The following is a 17,497-nucleotide window of genomic DNA, read 5'->3' as shown; positions in this document are numbered from 1 at the left end:
CGGCTTTTATGGGAGACGTCCTCAACAGTAAATCAATGGGAAATTCTTACAGCACTTATGAATAAATATAAACCCTGAATATGTTTGGCTTCGTCGTGAGAGGGGGGGGGGTAAAAAAATCAATTTGGGGGTATTAACAATGAGGGAGGGCATAGGATCCCAAGACTCGTGCTGACGCGTAGGAGCTATTTTTAACCGTCTTTTCCCCCCGAGCTGCCAGCCGAAATAAAACAAGAGAGCGGGGTCAGAACTGAAGTTTATTTCTCGGAGCGATCGTCTGAAAGGATGTCCATTTCACCTCTGGAAGGGAACACAGGGGATTCCATTACAGCTGCGCATTTGCATATAAATAGCATAATGACAGCTTCAGAGGAGCACGGCCCTCAGATCCCGCAGATTATTTTCTCATTTGTCTGAGACTCCGCTCTACGCCGTGGCTCCTCCAGCGGATCTGAGCGTCGGCGGCTCGAGGAGACTCGCCGCGCCGGGCGAAGGGGAGGCTCGGGGGACATTAAAGAGACAATTAAAGATCTCGTCGGTAGCGGCGACCTCGTCTGAGAGACGGCGGGACCCCAGATTTGTCGCCGAGCGCCTTTAATCTCCACCCCCTGATCAAACGCGTCCTCAGCCGGCCAAGTGTCTCATTAAGCTCTCTCTGGCCCAATTTGCGCAGAGACAGCAGGGCCCACGCGATCCGGGGCCCCCGGCCCCCCGGCCGCCGGCTTTCAAGGGGCTCCGGTTGCCATGGGTACCGATAGATAGGGGGCGGGGCGGGGCGGGGCGACGGAGCTCACCAGAGTCGTCGTCTTCGTCGTCCATCTCGCCGTTGAGCTCGGATGCCCGGATGAGCCGGGCCTCCATCACCTCCATCTCCATGGAGCCCACGTGCTTCTTCATGGCGTCGAACTTCGCCTGCGGTCACAGGCGCGCGCGTTACGTCCCAAATGTACACGCGCACACACGCAGGCGCACGCACGTACAGACACGCACACACACGCAGGCGCACGCACGCACACACACACACGCAGGCGCACACACGCACACACGCACACACGCAACACGCCACCACTGACAGACACACACACACACGCAGCGCACCACGTCAGCAACCACAGCAGCGCACAGACACACACACATACACGCACGCGCACGCAGGCGCACACACGTACAGACACGCACACATGCACACACATACACGCACGCACGCACGCACGCACGCACACACGCACACACACACATCAAATCAAGTTTATTTTAATGAGCATTTCACAGAAGTCTCAACACACTTTACAGTAAAAGACAACAATAATAAGAACACATTGAAAAATATAAATAGGATGCAAGGAGAAGGTAATAAAAATAGCAGTAACTTAAGTAGGGTAAATAAATCACAAACACACACACACACTCATACACACACACCAAACTTCATCTCCTTGGCGTAAATGCCTTGGCCTTAGCCACACCCTCTCCTAGTCCCTCATGTTACATGATGTACCTCAAATACACCCCTTTACACTGATGGCTTGAAATCTGATTTTGCCACTTTGCTTCTTAACTGACAAACTGAACAGACAGCTTTAAACTCCCACAAGAATCCCAGAAATGAGAAACCACCCACTGACACCAAGTCTTTCCCATCCTCGACAAAGCAGAAAAGTAAGAAATACGGAGGCACCAGCGCAGCATTCGAAAATTACAGACAGCAGTGTGGCGATGCAATAAATAGCCGTGTAGCGGATCCAAAACTGGGGGTTGGGACCCACTGGCCAGTCACTGAATATGACGTACCCTTCCACTATACTTTCCAACAGTCAAACAATAATATGTACCTCATTAAATGCTCTGTTGTTTTGGGATGAGTCACAGAAAAGAGCATTATCAACCAGGGCATGAGCTCATATTTCGGGATCCACCGCTCTGGTAAAGCGGACTTGTATTATATGGAATCAGGTAAACAACAGCAATATGTGTTTTAATATCACTGTTGCATGGTTTTTAGTGTGTTAGCATTAGGCAGCAGCATTATGTGTTTTAATATCACTGTTACACGGTGTGTAGTGTGTTAGCATTAGGCAGTGTGTGGTGCAGCAGTATTATGTGTTTTAATATCACCGTTACATGGGCAGCAGAAATATGTGTTCTAATATCACTGTTGCATGGTGTGTAGTATGTTAGCATTAGGCAGCGTGTAGTATGTTAGCATTAGGCAGAGTGCAGTATGTTAGCATTAGGCAGCGTGTAGTATGTTAGCATTAGGCAGTGTGTAGTGTGTTAGCATTAGGCAGCGTGTAGTGTATTAGCATTAGGCAGAGTGTAGTGTGTTAGCATTAGGCAGCGTGTAGTGTGTTAGCATTAGGCAGCGTGTAGTGTGTTAGCATTAGGCAGTGTGTAGCGTGTTAGCATTAGGCAGCGTGTAGCGTATTAGCATTAGGCAGTGTGTACTGTGTTAGCATTAGGCAGCGTGTAGTGTGTTAGCATTAGGCAGCGTGTAGTGTGTTAGCATTAGGCAGCGTGTAGTGTGTTAGCATTAGGCAGTGTGTAGTGTGTTAGCATTAGGTAGCGTGTAGTGTGTTAGCATTAGGCAGTGTGTAGTGTATTAGCATTAGGCAGTGTGTAGTGTGTTAGCATTAGGCAGCGTGTAGTGTGTTAGCATTAGGCAGTGTGTAGCGTGTTAGCATTAGGCAGCGTGTAGCGTATTAGCATTAGGCAGTGTGTACTGTGTTAGCATTAGACAGTGTGTTGTGTGTTAGAATTAGGCAGCGTGTAGCGTGTTAGCATTAGGCAGTGTGTAGTGTATTAGCATTAGGCAGTGTGTAGTGTGTTAGCATTAGACAGTGTGTTGTGTGTTAGAATTAGGCAGTGTGTAGTGTATTAGCATTAGGCAGTGTGTAGTGTGTTAGCATTAGACAGTGTGTTGTGTGTTAGAATTAGGCAGTGTGTAGCGTGTTAGCATTAGGCAGTGTGTAGTGTGTTAGCATTAGGCAGCATGTAGCGTGTTAGCATTAGGCAGCGTGTAGCGCAGCAGCATTAAACAGAGCAGGGTTACAGTGACGCGCTGGGCGCTACCTGCAGGTCCTTCATGTCCTTCTCCAGGCGCAGCCTCTCCGAGGTCTCCGTCTCCAGCAGCTGCGAGGCCGACTCGCCCGCGTTCCTCTCGTCCGCCAGCTCCGTCGACAGCTCCGTGATCTGGGGAGCGAGACGCGCCGCGGTTAGGTCAGCGTTCGGCGTCCTCCCTCCCTCCCTCCCTCGGGAGACGGCCCTGAGCCCCCTCCTACCCCCCCCCCCCCCACGCTGCGGGACAGGGGGTCAAGCGACCGACCCCGTTTCCCCGCATCGCCGGTAGAGGCACACGCTGAAGGAGAGCCGGCTGGTGCAGGAGAGCCGGCTGGTGCAGGAGAGCCGGCTGGTGCAGGAGAGCCGGCTGGTGCAGGAGAGCCGGCTGGTGCAGGAGGGCCGGCTGGTGCAGGAGAGCCGGCTGGTGCAGGAGGGCCGGCTGGTGCAGGAGGGCCGGCTGGTGCAGGAGAGCCGGCTGGTGCAGGAGAGCCGGCTGGAGCAGGAGGGCCGGCTGGTGCAGGAGAGCCGGCTGGTGCAGGAGAGCCGGCTGGTGCAGGAGCACAGTGCCGCTCACTGAACGCTGGATCGCGAGCGATCATGAAGCCGTAAAGCTGCACGCTGCCGTACCCACACGGCACATTGTGCCCTCAGGCCGAAATGATGGAGGGACTAGCCTGTTCCAGCCTGATGCTGGCTCAGGTGCTGTAGTACCCTGGAAAGTGCCGACGGTTTAGTGTAATTCTCAGGGTTTAATGTGTGCTTACAATCCACCATCCTGGCAGTGGAAGCTGTTTTTATGCCACCCACTGTGTAAAGTGCCCTCAGGGTGCTCTTCCATAGAGCAGAGGCTGGTTTTTGTGTGCCTTGGCTTGTCGTGTGTGTTTGTGCATCCCAGACTTCCATGTGTAGCCCACCTTGTTCACCAGTGTATGTATCCCAGAATGCCATGTGTAGCTTTCCCTGCTCTCCAGTGTATGTATCCCAGAATGCCATGTGTAGCTTTCCCTGCTCTCCAGTGTATGTATCCCAGAATGCCATGTGTAGATGTCCCTGCTCTCCAGTGTATGTATCCCAGAATACCATGTGTAGCTTCCCCTGTTCTCCAGTGTATGTATCCCAGAATGCCATGCGTAGCTCCCCCTGTTCTCCAGGGTATGTATCCCAGAATGCCATGTGTAGCTCCCCCTGTTCTCCAGGGTATGTATCCCAGAATGCCATGTGTAGCTCCCCGTTGTTCTGCAGTGTATGTATCCCAGAATGCCATGCGTAGCTCCCCGTTGTTCTGCAGTGTATGTATCCCAGAATGCCGTGCGTAGCTGCCCGTTGTTCTGCAGTGTATGTATCCCAGAATGCCATGCGTAGCTCCCCGTTGTTCTCCAGTGTATGTATCCCAGAATGCCATGTGTAGCTCCCCCTGTTCTCCAGGGTATGTATCCCAGAATGCCATGTGTAGCTCACCCGGTTGTCTAGACGGTCGCTGTTGAGTCTCAGCTCGTTCCTCTCCTTCTCCACCTTCTCCAGCTTCCCCTTCAGCTGCTGGATCTCCTCCTGAGACGGGACAGCAGAGACACGGTCTCTCAGGACAGAACAGGCCACCCAAAAACCTGCTCATGCTGTCCTCATCCACCTGCCAAGGCTCCTCCATCACAACGCCCAGTCCTACCCCATAACCTGCACTGTGTCTGCCTTTTGATACTTCCACAGCAACTGCTGATCCTAATGAGCAAACGGGCAGGAGACGGAAAGGTTAGCGAAAGAGCATTCAGCCCTCCCCTCCCCTCCCCTCCCACCCCAAACTGGCCCATTTCTGCTCCCCCTCCACTCAAAGAGCTCTGTTACGCAGGCCTGGGTATGACAGACGTGTTCACCATCCGCCGCCGCGCTGATCCAAACCCCCCCCGTGCATGCTAATGCCCCCCTGCAGGGAAACCGCCACACTCTTAGATCCGGCCCCCCTCCCGTTCGTCTCATTTTCGGACCCAAAGTGGAACACAGTTGGCGAACAGAAGAGAGGGACACACACATGGACAGACACGCGGACAGTCACACGAACAGACACATGGACAGACACATGGACAGACACACAGACAGACACATGGTCAGACACATGGACAGACACACGGGCAGACACACAGACAGACACATGGACAGACACGGACAAACACACGAACAGACACATGGACAGACACACGAACAGACACACGGACAGACACACGGACAGACACACACAGACAGAACACACAGACAGACACGGACAGACACACGGACAGACTCAAGGACAGACACATGGACAGACACACAAACAGACACGGACAGACACACACGGACAGACACACAGACAGACACACGGACAGACACACGGACAGACACACACGGACAGACACATGGACAGACACATGGACAGACACACGCACAGACACTCAGACAGACACGCGGACACTCACGTCTTTCCCGCGGATCTGCTCCTCGGTGAGCTGCACCTGGATGAGCGGCCTCACGGTGGTGAAGAGCTTCCACCAGGGCCAGCCCTTCACCCCCCGGTTCTTCTGTATGTTCTTCTGGATGCAGCGGATGGCCAGCTCCTGGATCTGTGGGGGAGGGGAGGGGTTTGGGGAGTGGGGAGCGGGGGGGAGGGGGAAAGCAGAGGTGAGGGAGGGTCAGTCTCTCATGATCTGTGGTTTTACTACCAGTCTGCAGCAAGCCAGATCAGGCACAGCTTTCTCGCAATAGACCAGGGGTGTCCAATCTTATCCAATTAGGGCCGGGTGCACCAAGACACCTGATTCGACTTATCTAGGTCTCGATTGAAGACCGTGATTAGTTAATTAGTTGAATCAGGTGTCGTATTGTTGGGCTAAAACAAAAACCTGCACCCCCACCTTTTCGGATAAGATTGGACACCCCTGGCTTGTGACAAAGGAACACAATGGGGCTAGGCTATGGAAAATGAGTCAGGACACTGTAGTACGGTATAAAGCCAGTTAACGGTTTGTGCCAGTGAAGCAGAGCAGTGCGTGTACCGGAGTCTGGGTATTCTCCGGGGGAAGCCCACCAAGCAGCCCAGCGTTTAACGGGCCACAGACAGCGCTGTCCATCCGAGCGGTCACATGATCAATCGCACACGCTTTCCACCGCTCGCGAGCGATCGCGATTAGTCGCTCGCGGATAAAAAGAGTGCAGAGAACGCCGCCGCCGCCGCCGTCGTCTGACACGCGTAGCATAGCGTAGCGTAGCGCCTGCGCTCGACTCAGTTACAGGGAAAGCGGTGCAGAGCAGAGAGCCATCCAGGCCTGGCGCGCGCTCCAAGGCTGGGAGCTACTTCTGAGTAATTAAATCAAAACGTCGATATAAACCTTGGCAGCCGGTAAAAAAAGAAACGTTACACGATTTGCACGCCGGTGTTTGTGCGAGCGCGAGCGCCACCGCTCACAGCAGATTATCCCAAAACCCGATTAGAGGCGCGCGATCCGCCCAATCGAGCGGGCCGCCTCCGCCAAAAAAAGCCGCCCCCCCCCCCCCCCCGGCAAGGCTGATTGGGATTCGTCACGCCGCGAAAAGCCGACGAAATTCGGGCGAATCTCAAACGGGATGGGGGGGGGGGAGACCGCGGAAGCGCTCTTAATGGGGCTCATTTGCGATGTTTAGCCCCGTGATAAACAAGGCAAACGACACGTTAAACCCGCTCGCGGGACGAGGCCGAACGGAAAAAGGCGGGATCCCGTGATTAAGAGGGGGGGCAGCCCGGAAAAGCGGGAAAACGCTCACAGCGTGCTGATCGCCGGTTTCGCTTCAGACGAAAAAACAAAAAGACGACGAATCAAAAGAGGCTCTGTCGTCTGGGCGGGCGTCGGCTCCACCGGGACACACAAACCGCTTTTTACTGTTCTCCAAACGGGAGATAAGGGGGTTCCGTGTCCGAGTCCTCGGGTTTTACTCTTCCCCGTCTAACCTGCTGTCTGCCCCCCCCCCCGCTTGGTGGAGGCGTGTCTGTGGGGCGCTGTCATTCACACCGAAGGCCCTTTAAGACTACCGCGCGAGATATCAAACCGCGGAAATTTAGACGCGGTCCTGAAACCGAAGCGATTTCCTTCCCGTGTCATCATCAAAGGGGTTGCAAAAAGCCAAAAAATCTAAAAGCTTACGCCCCGACTCCATCCAGCTCCCGCATATATATATAAATATGCAATATTAATTTCAGTCTGAATGACTTTGCCCCATTAAAAAACAGAGCACTTGACAGCTATCAGATATCCAAGGAAGGAAAGACTGGGGATCGGGAGAGGCTGTTCACTGAGCAGTCATTACGACGAGGTGGGTCTCCTGAGCCGCCCTGCCAGCTTATCCCCTCCTAAAAGGACAAGAGTAAAAAAAAATGCGCAGGGGCTGCGGAGGATACCCCCTTTTCGGGCCCAAATAAACCACCCCACCTACGTTTGTCTAATTAGCTGAAGCCCCAAGAAAAATATTGGAAAAAATGCCACGTGCATAATTTGCCCTTCAGCCGAGGAGAAGCGGAACATGGCGCACTCCGAGCGAACGCTGCTCATCGTCGGAGAGCAGACTGATCTTTCCCTTTAATCAGTTTCAGAGGAACGCTCTTCATCTTCGCACACCTCAGCTGAAAATATGGATTTTTTCTTTCTCTCAATAAAAAAAAAGGCAAATTCCACACGCAGAATCATTTAACTGCCACCGCGCCGTCTACATTAAAGTAAGACGCACCGGGTGGGCGGTACTTCGAAAGGTCACCCCAACATCTCATAAAACTGCGTGCTGCTCATCCAACTAGACTTCAAAAAAAATCTCATTATTGAACAGGATGTGAAAGCACCGTTTCTTTCCAGAGAGGAGAATGTCATAAATTCAAAGTATCAATTTAAAAATAGAATACATTTGCATCTAACACCTAAACAATAGCATATATTGCAGTGCAGCTTCTGTACTACATAATGAAAAAATGGCTCTTCCTTCCCACACTTGAACTAACTTAAGAGCAATGTCAAATCATATAACAAAGTACGGATTACAAAACCGAACAGGCCTTATTTTCTCAGAGTAACATAATTTAGTGAGCGGGAAGCGGGAAGGGCGCACACAGATACTCTAACCACATAAATTTAATATATCTCCCCGCGGTCCGCTGTCTGCTCCAATCCTGATCTCCCCCTCTCTCTCCCCTCTCGGTGCCGCACTGTATTAAAAATCTCTCCAGTCCGCCGCCCTGCCAGGGACTGTGGAGAACGCCCTTTGCGCTCCATGGGAGAGAGAACTCGCCACTTTAGTTTCCAAATTTTACCTGCGCACACGATTCTAAGAGCAATTTGGATCCACCCCCCAACCCTCCCACCCCCAGGCGACACAAAAAACAATCTAACGGAAAAAAAACCCGGAAAAATAACCAGCTGAAATTACTTCCACGAAAAAAACAATTTACAAGGCTGCGCACACCAGGAAATAATGCAAAAAAAACTACAAGCCCCAGTAGCCAGTGAGGAGGCAGAGTGACGCAAGTGTGCCAACGCCTCCCAAACCAACGGTGGCTTTTTACCGACAGGCCATTTACGAAGGCCGTTTACGAAGGCCGCAAACAAACTGGATTTCCACCTCCACAGTACTGATTTCGGAGACCGGCCCACAGGCCGGTCGGTACCCAGCCGGTCTACAAGGCCCCCTGCTTTGGAGCCGAAAAGCGACGGGGCAGAAACTGCACCTCTCCGAGCGATCCCCGCAGCCGAAGCGGAGGCGGGGACCATAAAAACCGCTAAATGGTAAATGGACTGCATTTTATATAGCGCTTTCATCCAAAGCACTTTACGATTAATGCCTCTCATTCACCCATTCATTCACACACACACACATTCACACACACCAACGGTGAAAGGCTGCCATGCAAGGTACCAATCAGCTAGTTGGGAGCAATTAGGGGTTAGGTGACTTGCTCAGGGACACTTTGAGGGCGGGGGATCGAACCGGCAACCCCTCCGACTGCCAGACAACCGCGCTTACCTCCTGAGCTATGTCGCCCCCTCCTTCACTAAGTATGAAAGAACACGACTGCATTTATTCTGTATGCCACATGAAAGAATCACGCTCTGAAGTAGAAGGTGTGCGAGGGGACTTCAAGGCTAGAGAGAGAATTCAGCCGTAGGGTCAACTGGAGTTCAACAGGCACAACGAATGCAGATCACCATCCTTAATGACTGACTATGGATTAACTGCTGAAGATAGACTGGACTTCACCCCAAGGTACTAAGAGACTGGACACCAAAATCAAACTTTTCCAGGGACCTTTCCCCCACTGTGTCATTTTTTTCTCTTCAGCTGCTCAGCCCAATCTTACAATTTTAGGGCCTGGGCGGGTGCTCGGGGGGGGGGGTAATCACTGCCTCCGCCCCGCGCGCGGCGCACCCAATCACCCCGCGGAGCGGCGGCGGGGCCCAAACGCGGGCGGAGCGCGGAGGCGCACGGCGGAGAGGGCGCGGCCTGAGGCGCCGCTCCAGGATGGCGAGCCGATCGATGAGACACTGATTGAGAAGATGGATTTCGCCGTGATGGATTTACTGTGGCGTGCACTGATGAGGCTCCAAATCCAGCGCTCGGCCCACTCTGAGGAGACGGGCGTGCTCGGAATAAAACCCGACAGGAGGGCTCCCGCCACCTGCCTCCAGCTGAGAGGCTCGCTTTCCACAGCTGCCCCACCATCAACACTGCCCCAAGATTAAAACTGCCCCACCATCAACACTGCCCCACCAAAAACACTGCTCCACCGTCAACGCTGCCCCAAGATCAACACTGCCCCCCCATCAATGCTGCCCCAAAGATCAAAACTGCCCCACCAACAACGCTGCCCCAACTGCCCCACCAACAGCACTGCCCCACCATCAACGCTGCCCCAAGATCAAAACTGCCCCACCATCAATACTGCCCCAAGTGTCATTATAGTGCTGGAGGCAGGTTGACAAACACTAGTGCTAGCTAGCTAGCTACTGCCGGCTAAGCACGTCAGCAAGATGTTATTCGCGGTACTTCACTGTGGGACATAAGTGCGCTAATTAGAAAGCTGAATAGTTAAGTATAAGAAGTTCTAAGTAGCAACCTGCAGACTTATGTCAGGATTGTTTACCCTTTTATAGCATGATACTCAAGCGTCGCAACCTGTAAACTGCAGACCGATGTCAGGATTGTTTACGCAGTTACAGCCAAGTGTTGCTGTAAAAGGGGTAAACAATACTGACACCAGACTCGTTTCAAAAGCCAGGAGTGACATTGCTGTTGAACCCTCTGGCAAGATCATGAATCACCTCCACACACACATCCAGCAACATAATAAATAATAAAAACATAAAACAGTCACCTTCAATAAGGTCCTTAACCCAGAAAATCGACAATGCACTGACACAATGTCAGTTTTATTCTGAAAGCCTGATTATTGTGAAAGGCTGGCCCATAGTTCTGAGGGGAAAACTATATATAACTACAGAACTACAGAGAATTCTGGCACAAAATGGCTGCCGTGCATCACCCAGGTGGGTGCTACACATTGGTGTTGGGTGAGGTGAGTTCCCCTTCACTGTAAAGCACTTTGAGCATTTGGAAAAGTGCTATATAAATGTAATTAATAATAGAATAGCCGGAACCGAACGAATGCGGAACAGACACGCCTCCCCCACCGCGAGCTCCGTACCTTCCTCTTCTTGAAAGACTGCCTGGCCAGGTAGCCTCGGCAGGCCGCTTGGAACAGGGTGATGTTGCGTCTCGTCTGCTCATCCCTCTGCTCCTCCAGCTTCGCCAACGTGCCAGCCCGGAAGAAGACCTGCGCCGGGGAGAGAAGGAGGAGGAGAGGGGTATACGCTTAACCCTCTACCTGCACGGAGCCCCGCCCAGCGACGTACAGCACAGTCCTCAGTCCAGAAGACGTGTAGACGGCCATCAAAGTGTTTCCTACTTCATAAGCCGGTAGTATTTTTTTAAACAATATCAACATTTACTTTTTAATGATCTAGCCCTGTTCTGAATTCCCAGAAAAAAAGACTAAACGGGTCATATCTCAAGTCTTGTTCCCACAGTAGTCCTGATAAAAGTATTAACACAGCTGATCTCTCAATTATCCCACTCACATGTCGAGCTGAGAGCCTGAAAACTTTGTTTTCGTCTTCGGACCAAAAAAGATGAAGCGCTTGAATTGTAACACGAACGCAGAATGTTTTGATGTGTTTCAGGAGAACAGGAAAGACTTCAATTAGGGAATATCACCCGGGGGGGAGTATGTTATGGTGTATTTATGTTATGGTGTATTTCAGTACGCAAAGCGAAGTACGATCCACTAGCACCGTACCTGTGCTGATACACACCGTAACGTACGACCGCGTGTGAGATACTGCTTTAACACAACGGTTCCATTTAACATTCTTACATCGCATTAAAAACAATTTTAAAAAAATAGCACTGTTTTCATTAAATAGTTTTAATTCGACTGCGCGAATAAACATAGATCCTTCCGTGCTAGTTTGTACTTGGCAGGATTGTTTGTTTGTTTGCTGAACAGGTTACTCTACAGGGTTGGAGTCCTGATCTATGTGGTCACTTCTGGCACTACGATCTTCACTTCACTGTGTTTCTTCTGCACCTCTGCACCTTGAACTAATGCACTTGTTGTACGTCGCTCTGGATAAGAGCGTCTGCTAAATGCCTGTAATGTAATGTAATGTAATACAACTGCCACTGTCGCCAGGCAATGTTCCCAGCTGAAATGCAGCTAGCTCACGAAGTACGAATCTAATGTAGATAACGCAGACCGATCTCGGCCGGGGACGAGGCCTGAGCGCTGTCACACTGCGCATCGGCGCTCAAGGAACGCGTCTCGACCAATCGCGTCGCGCGCTCGGGTTTTCGCGTAATACCTTTCATCTCGTTTACATTTTTCTTTTCTCGTTGGAGACGGCACCGCGACTGAAGTTCTGAGGCGCGTCGAGGGCGAGTCGCGCGGGCCGCCTCCATTTTAAAAACGCGGCGCACGTTCTGCCTTTTTTTTGGGGGGGGGGGAACGGGGGAGTCTAATTAAATAGCATTAGCAAGACAGCCCGGGATCCACTTCCACTTTCAGATTTTAATCGCGCGGCTTCGCTCCGCGAACAGATTAACAATTAAAAACACGCGTTAATAATGAAAAATAAAAAGGGGGGGGGGAAGAAAGAGACAGGTTACGTCTGACTTAATGGCATTAGCATTCCGTCAGAGAGCGGTTTGTTTTATTCGTAATTAAAGGCGGACGGCAGCAGAGAACGCACTTTAAAGGCCGGGAGCCGGGAGCCGTCGGCTTTCTGCTAGAAACGGGAGGAATAAAAACTTCTCCAAGGAGCAAATTACTCCTAATCTGGGGAGGCTGACAACAAATCCCCTCTGATTCGGTCTTTATCTCCGCCTGGTAATGGCGGCGTTATTCTTCCGTAAAGATGTGAGGTGAGAGCCGGTTTTTTTCTCTCCCGGCAAGAGTGCCGCCCGGCCGCTGTTATTTCATTAAGCGGGCACTCAGCGCGGCGCCGCGTTAGCCTGCCTAATAAACACGGTCGCGCTCCGACGCGTTCGTATCGATAACGCGCTGTCGGGCGGATCCGGCGCGGCCCGGGGGGCAAACCGCTGCACCCCCCCAACCCCCCCCCCCCCACCCCCCATGTGACGGGGGGGTGCTCTTTAACTCCAGGATATTCTTTTAGCGCGAAGCTCAGGCCTCTTTGCAAATGAGACGGCGTCGCGGTGACGGGCGAAGGCTCGCGCAGGTGGGAACGCCGTTCCAGGCCTACAGGCAACTATACTGCGCGAGCGATCTTTTATTTTTTCTCCTCTCCCTCCTTCTTCTTCTTCTTTCTCATACCTCGAGGAAAAACCGCCAATGTCAATTGGTGTCAGAAATCTTGATAGGTTTCTCAAAAAGGACCTTAGAAGAAGAAGAAGAAGAAAAAAAAATAAAATAAAAAAAGCCCACAGGTGTCAATTTCACTCGTGAAAGATGAAAGGCTCTCTGAGCCGACGGAGAGAGAGAGCGAGAGATGGCACCTCACTCCCATCTCTCTCAGCGTAAGAGGGCCCGCTCTCTGAAGAGGGCTCCTGCTCAGGAGGGTGCTTACCAACGCCGTTAGGGAGCGACTCCGCGCCGGTTTTGGGGCCTAGCCACGGCCGTGTCGCAAAGTCACAAAGAGGGGCGGAGTCACGGCGACTGGCGCGTCTAGCCACCAATGAGGTGTTCCATCAGAGGAGGAGAGGCGGGCATTCGCGAAGTAACGGGCACCACAACAGTGGCAACTGCCCAGTGCCAGAGGACAGTATTGCGGTTGAAACTGGAGCAGCAGTTTTAAGTTTGCTTACAGGATGGCGGGCTTGCGGCGGGAGCGATGGCGGCTGGATCTGCGACCGGCCACGCAAACCCTCCTGGGACGTTTCTTCTCTTTCTGGCGTTCTCGGCTCTCAGGGGGGACAGGATTTGGGGGGCGAGAGTAATTGACATTCAGATGAGGCCGCTGTTGCTAGGACCCCGGTGGCACGTTTTTTTTTTTGTGTACACCAATTTTACCGTTTAGCCCCCCGCTCATTCCAGTCCCAGAGCGCCTTGTAGCAACCGCAACCGCTTCCAAATAATCGTTTCTCGAGCTACGCTTAAAACGAGAGATTCCTTAAAGTCGAGGAATCTGAAATGAGCATCTGTTTATCGCTCTGCCTTTGTTTTGCTCTTGTCTGAAACTCGGTTCGCCGTCACTTTCCAGCTGAAGGGATTAATGCCGGCGCTCTTGCCAAGCGCTGTTTGTTCAGGGCCGTCTGCGGGAGCCAAGACGCAAAAAAACGCAAACAATGAAACCCGCAACCTGCCAAAACCGATCGGCTAATGAACGCGGGAAAAGAATAGAATTTTTTTTTTTTCGTTGTTGTTCCCGTCGCGGGTCAGCGGGAGGAAGCGGGGGCGGAGGAACGCGGGCCGGGGGGGGGCCCAGATGTGCGGGCGACGTCTCGATTATCGGCGAGGAGAAGCGAGGTTCCGCTTCTCTCCGAGCGGCGCTGCCAACGCTGCCACGGCTGCCAAGAGGCCCCAAACAGAAAAAAAAACGTTTCAGGCTTCGAAAACGGCGTTTTTTTTCGCTAACCGGAGCCCCTGCTACCAAACCCACTCGAGCCGGCTATCTCTCCTCCAAACAGGCCGGAATCGCTATCGGTACCCGGCAAAAAAAAAAAAAAAAGACTTGTTTTTCTGTACGCAGACGTGACGCAGACGGCGCGTTCGGTTCGGAAATTTAGATCTCGTATCGGTCGTGAGGCAGGAGGAGCTGGCTCGCGCTCCTTCTCTGAAGAGAACACAGCGAGGGCTTCTTTTCATCCGCGAACGAGCGCACAAAACAAAACAGACGAAACAAAACAGCACCTGTAGCCTCTTTAGATGTGAGGGTCTGTGAATGGATCTGAGCTAGCCCCTTTATCTTGGCGGGTTAATGGAGGCTGAGAGGAGGCCCGGCTACTCACCCTGCTCAATCCCATGTGATAATTACTCTTCTCCAGGTCCAAGGACTCCAGCAGCTCCTCCACGGCCTGCAAGACGGACAGACAGATGGGCATCAGGACAGAGGCCTCGCCTGTCCACAGCACAGACCAGGCCAGACCAAACCGGATCCATCACACACACCACACAGCCCTACACCGGCAGCTCAGACACCAGCATGCCCCCCCCCCCCCATATCGCCCGATCCGACAGGCACTTGCCCTGCCCTCGGGGCAGTTCGGATTTTCTTCACTGCACTCAAACAGCAGGTTCCCCCTCCTTTGAGTTTCCCCTGACCCTTTGAGTGTGCGTGTGTGTGTGTCTGTGCGAGTGTGCGCGTGTGTGTCTGAGTGAGTGTGTGCGTATGTATGTGCGTGCGTGTGTGTGTGTGTGCGTGCGTGCATGGGTGTGAATGAGAGCGTGTGTGCGTGTGTGTTTGTGTGTGTGTGTGAGTGCGTGTGAATGAGACTGCATGCGTGTGTGTGTGTGTGTTTGTGTGCGCGTATGTGTGAATGCGTGTGTGTGTGTGTGTGTGTGTGCGTGCGGGTGTGATGGTGTGTGTGTGTGTGTGTGTGTGTTGTGTTGGTGCGCGAGTTGAATGCGTGTGTGTGTGCGTGTGTGCGTGGGTGTGGTGTGCGTGCGTGCTGGGGGGGGTGTGTTGTGCCGGGGGCTGTGTGGTGTGTGCGTGTGTGTGAGTAACAGACCCTCCAGACAGCTTACGCAACGCGGTCCGGCCGCCTCGGGGTTCCTTCCTGCCTCGCGACAGTCTAGCTCCCACGCAGCTCTAAACACAAACAGCCTTCGTCCCCCCTCCTCCTCCTCCTCTCTCCCCCTCTGCAGCGGACGGGTCCCCGTGAGGAGAGAGGGACTGAAAGGCCGCGTCTACATTTCAGCGAGAGGCGAAGCGGCAGCCGGGAGGCACTGAGGGCGCTTTGTTTGATTCCGTTTCCAAGGGGACCGAGCCGCTCGCGGAGGGAAAACCTCCCCCCTCCCCCTCCCGGCTCCGCCCACCCCCAACCCCCCCCCCCCTCCCCTTTCACTCTCGCTCTCTCCACCAGAGGCGAAGCGCACGGAGAAACTTTTAGGCTTTTTCCTCTTCCCATCTGTGACTTCTCCTCGGGCTCCCTCCCTTTAAGAGCTGCTGAGGAGCGCACCGCTCGCACCGTTTCACTCAGTTTCCTCCTTCCAAACCGGCTGCCCATTCACACTAGTGCAATGAGCTGGGCTAGCGCGGCGACTGGGGCCCGACAGCGGCAGGCAGGGGGCATTCGGGCTCAAACAGGAAGCCTCACGCAGCTGCTCGTGCCTGCTCCATCTTAAAAAAACTGTCTTAAAAAGCTTCAGAACAACAAAACCCCCCCCGCCACCCCACCCCATCTACATCCGACCATCAGCGTGACTCGGAAATGCCCCCGTAAATATAATAAAGGCAGAACTCGGTTTTGATGAAGTCATCACGACGGCCCTGATTAATGGGAGTTTGTTCTGTCGTCGCTGCGGCGACGGGGTGGGGGGGGGGGCGAGTGAACAAGGCAGCTCAGCCGTTCATTAATCAGTGCGGCTGGGGCCTGTCACAATCAGTCACACACACACACACACACACACACACACACGCGCGCACAGCTGAGGCAGGGCCTCCTCCCGCCCTCCGGAGGGCGCCGCCGCCGCACTCACTCTCTTCTCGTCCGTCACGATGTAGTTCCGCCCGTGCTTCTTGGTCAGGTGGGGCGCCAGCACGTCGAAACGCCGGCGGAACTCGGAGAACACCATGTGATCCGGGTAACCTGGGGATACCAGACAGGGCGGGGCCTTTCAGTCCTGGGGCATGAGGACCTTTGTCTCACACATGAACACACACACACACACACACGCACACAAACACACACGCATACACACGCATACACACACACACACACACACACACACACACACACACACACACACACTCATACATACACACATACACACACACACACACACACATGCGCACCCACACACACACACACACACGTACATACACGCACACACACACAAGTGCACGCAAACTGCATACAAACACACAGTGCAACATATTTCATTTTGGGCCACTGCTCTAACACAATACGTAATACATCACATTTCGGTAGTTAGCAGACACTTATCCAGAGAAATTCACACAGATCACAGTTTTTTTAACATACAATCCATGTAGTGTACAGCGAGACATTTTGCTGAAACTGCTGCGGTTAGAGCAAGCTGAGAATCACAAGCCCGGTTCCCTCAGCGCCACACCACACTGCCGCCCAACATGGTGTCGCTCCCTTAATGACATATGGGCCCGGGTTCACCACAGGTGTTTTTTTTACTCACATCTAATAAAACAGAACAAAAACGATACTTCGAGGAGCTGTAATGCTGTCACAACCCTGCTGTTAGCTACCAACTGCATGTGGACCTAGGGGCTCCCTCCCTCCCTCCCTCCCTCCCTCTCTCTCTCTCTCTCTCTCTCTCTCTCAGTCACTGTAACAATACAAAAAAAACAGCAACAACAATAACATAAACAACAGCAATATAACATTTATTAACTATTAAAAATGGTTATTCTATGCATTTTATTATTATGTTTCCGATATAAAATGATCCTTTATTGTGAGGTGGTCACTCGCTGGTTGCAGACATATTGAGCAGTGAGGAGTCTGCTGGTCCTTCCCCTAAAAGGGCTCACTGCTTCTCTACACTCGTCAGGGAGGGAAATCTTTTTTGGAATTTTGATGTCTTATTAAAATGTTTTTCTCATGGCTGACTATTTTTCGCAATACAGAAGGGAGTGCATCTCTCTCTGTCTACCCCCTCCTGCCGTGCAGTGACCACATATGCGTTTCTCTTTGGGTAATCATGTTTTTTTGTCCACTTTTTTCAATTGCTAAGGTGTGGTCACTC

General features: G+C 52.6%; 1 protein-coding gene across 9 annotated transcripts in view; it reads right to left on the bottom strand.

Moving 5' to 3' along the window:
- LOC135262791 (unconventional myosin-XVIIIa-like) overlaps positions 1–17,497 on the bottom strand; it is a 137,190-nt gene that overhangs the window by 35,133 nt on the left and 84,560 nt on the right. For all 9 annotated transcript variants that reach the window (XM_064350040.1, XM_064350041.1, XM_064350047.1 and 6 more), the window contains 7 exons: positions 16,253–16,362; positions 14,563–14,628; positions 10,742–10,870; positions 5,502–5,645; positions 4,516–4,605; positions 3,070–3,189; positions 795–912 (listed from right to left, as the gene is read on the bottom strand). In XM_064350040.1, the coding sequence (XP_064206110.1) occupies positions 795–912; positions 3,070–3,189; positions 4,516–4,605; positions 5,502–5,645; positions 10,742–10,870; positions 14,563–14,628; positions 16,253–16,362 (777 nt within the window). The remainder of the gene's footprint in view (positions 1–794; positions 913–3,069; positions 3,190–4,515; positions 4,606–5,501; positions 5,646–10,741; positions 10,871–14,562; positions 14,629–16,252; positions 16,363–17,497) is intronic.

The sequence above is a fragment of the Anguilla rostrata genome, chromosome 9, assembly GCF_018555375.3.
Source record: "Anguilla rostrata isolate EN2019 chromosome 9, ASM1855537v3, whole genome shotgun sequence".
Taxonomy (NCBI): Eukaryota; Metazoa; Chordata; class Actinopteri; order Anguilliformes; family Anguillidae; genus Anguilla; species Anguilla rostrata.
Note: the sequence above shows the minus strand (reverse complement) of the source record. Positions and strands in the feature narration are given on the sequence as shown.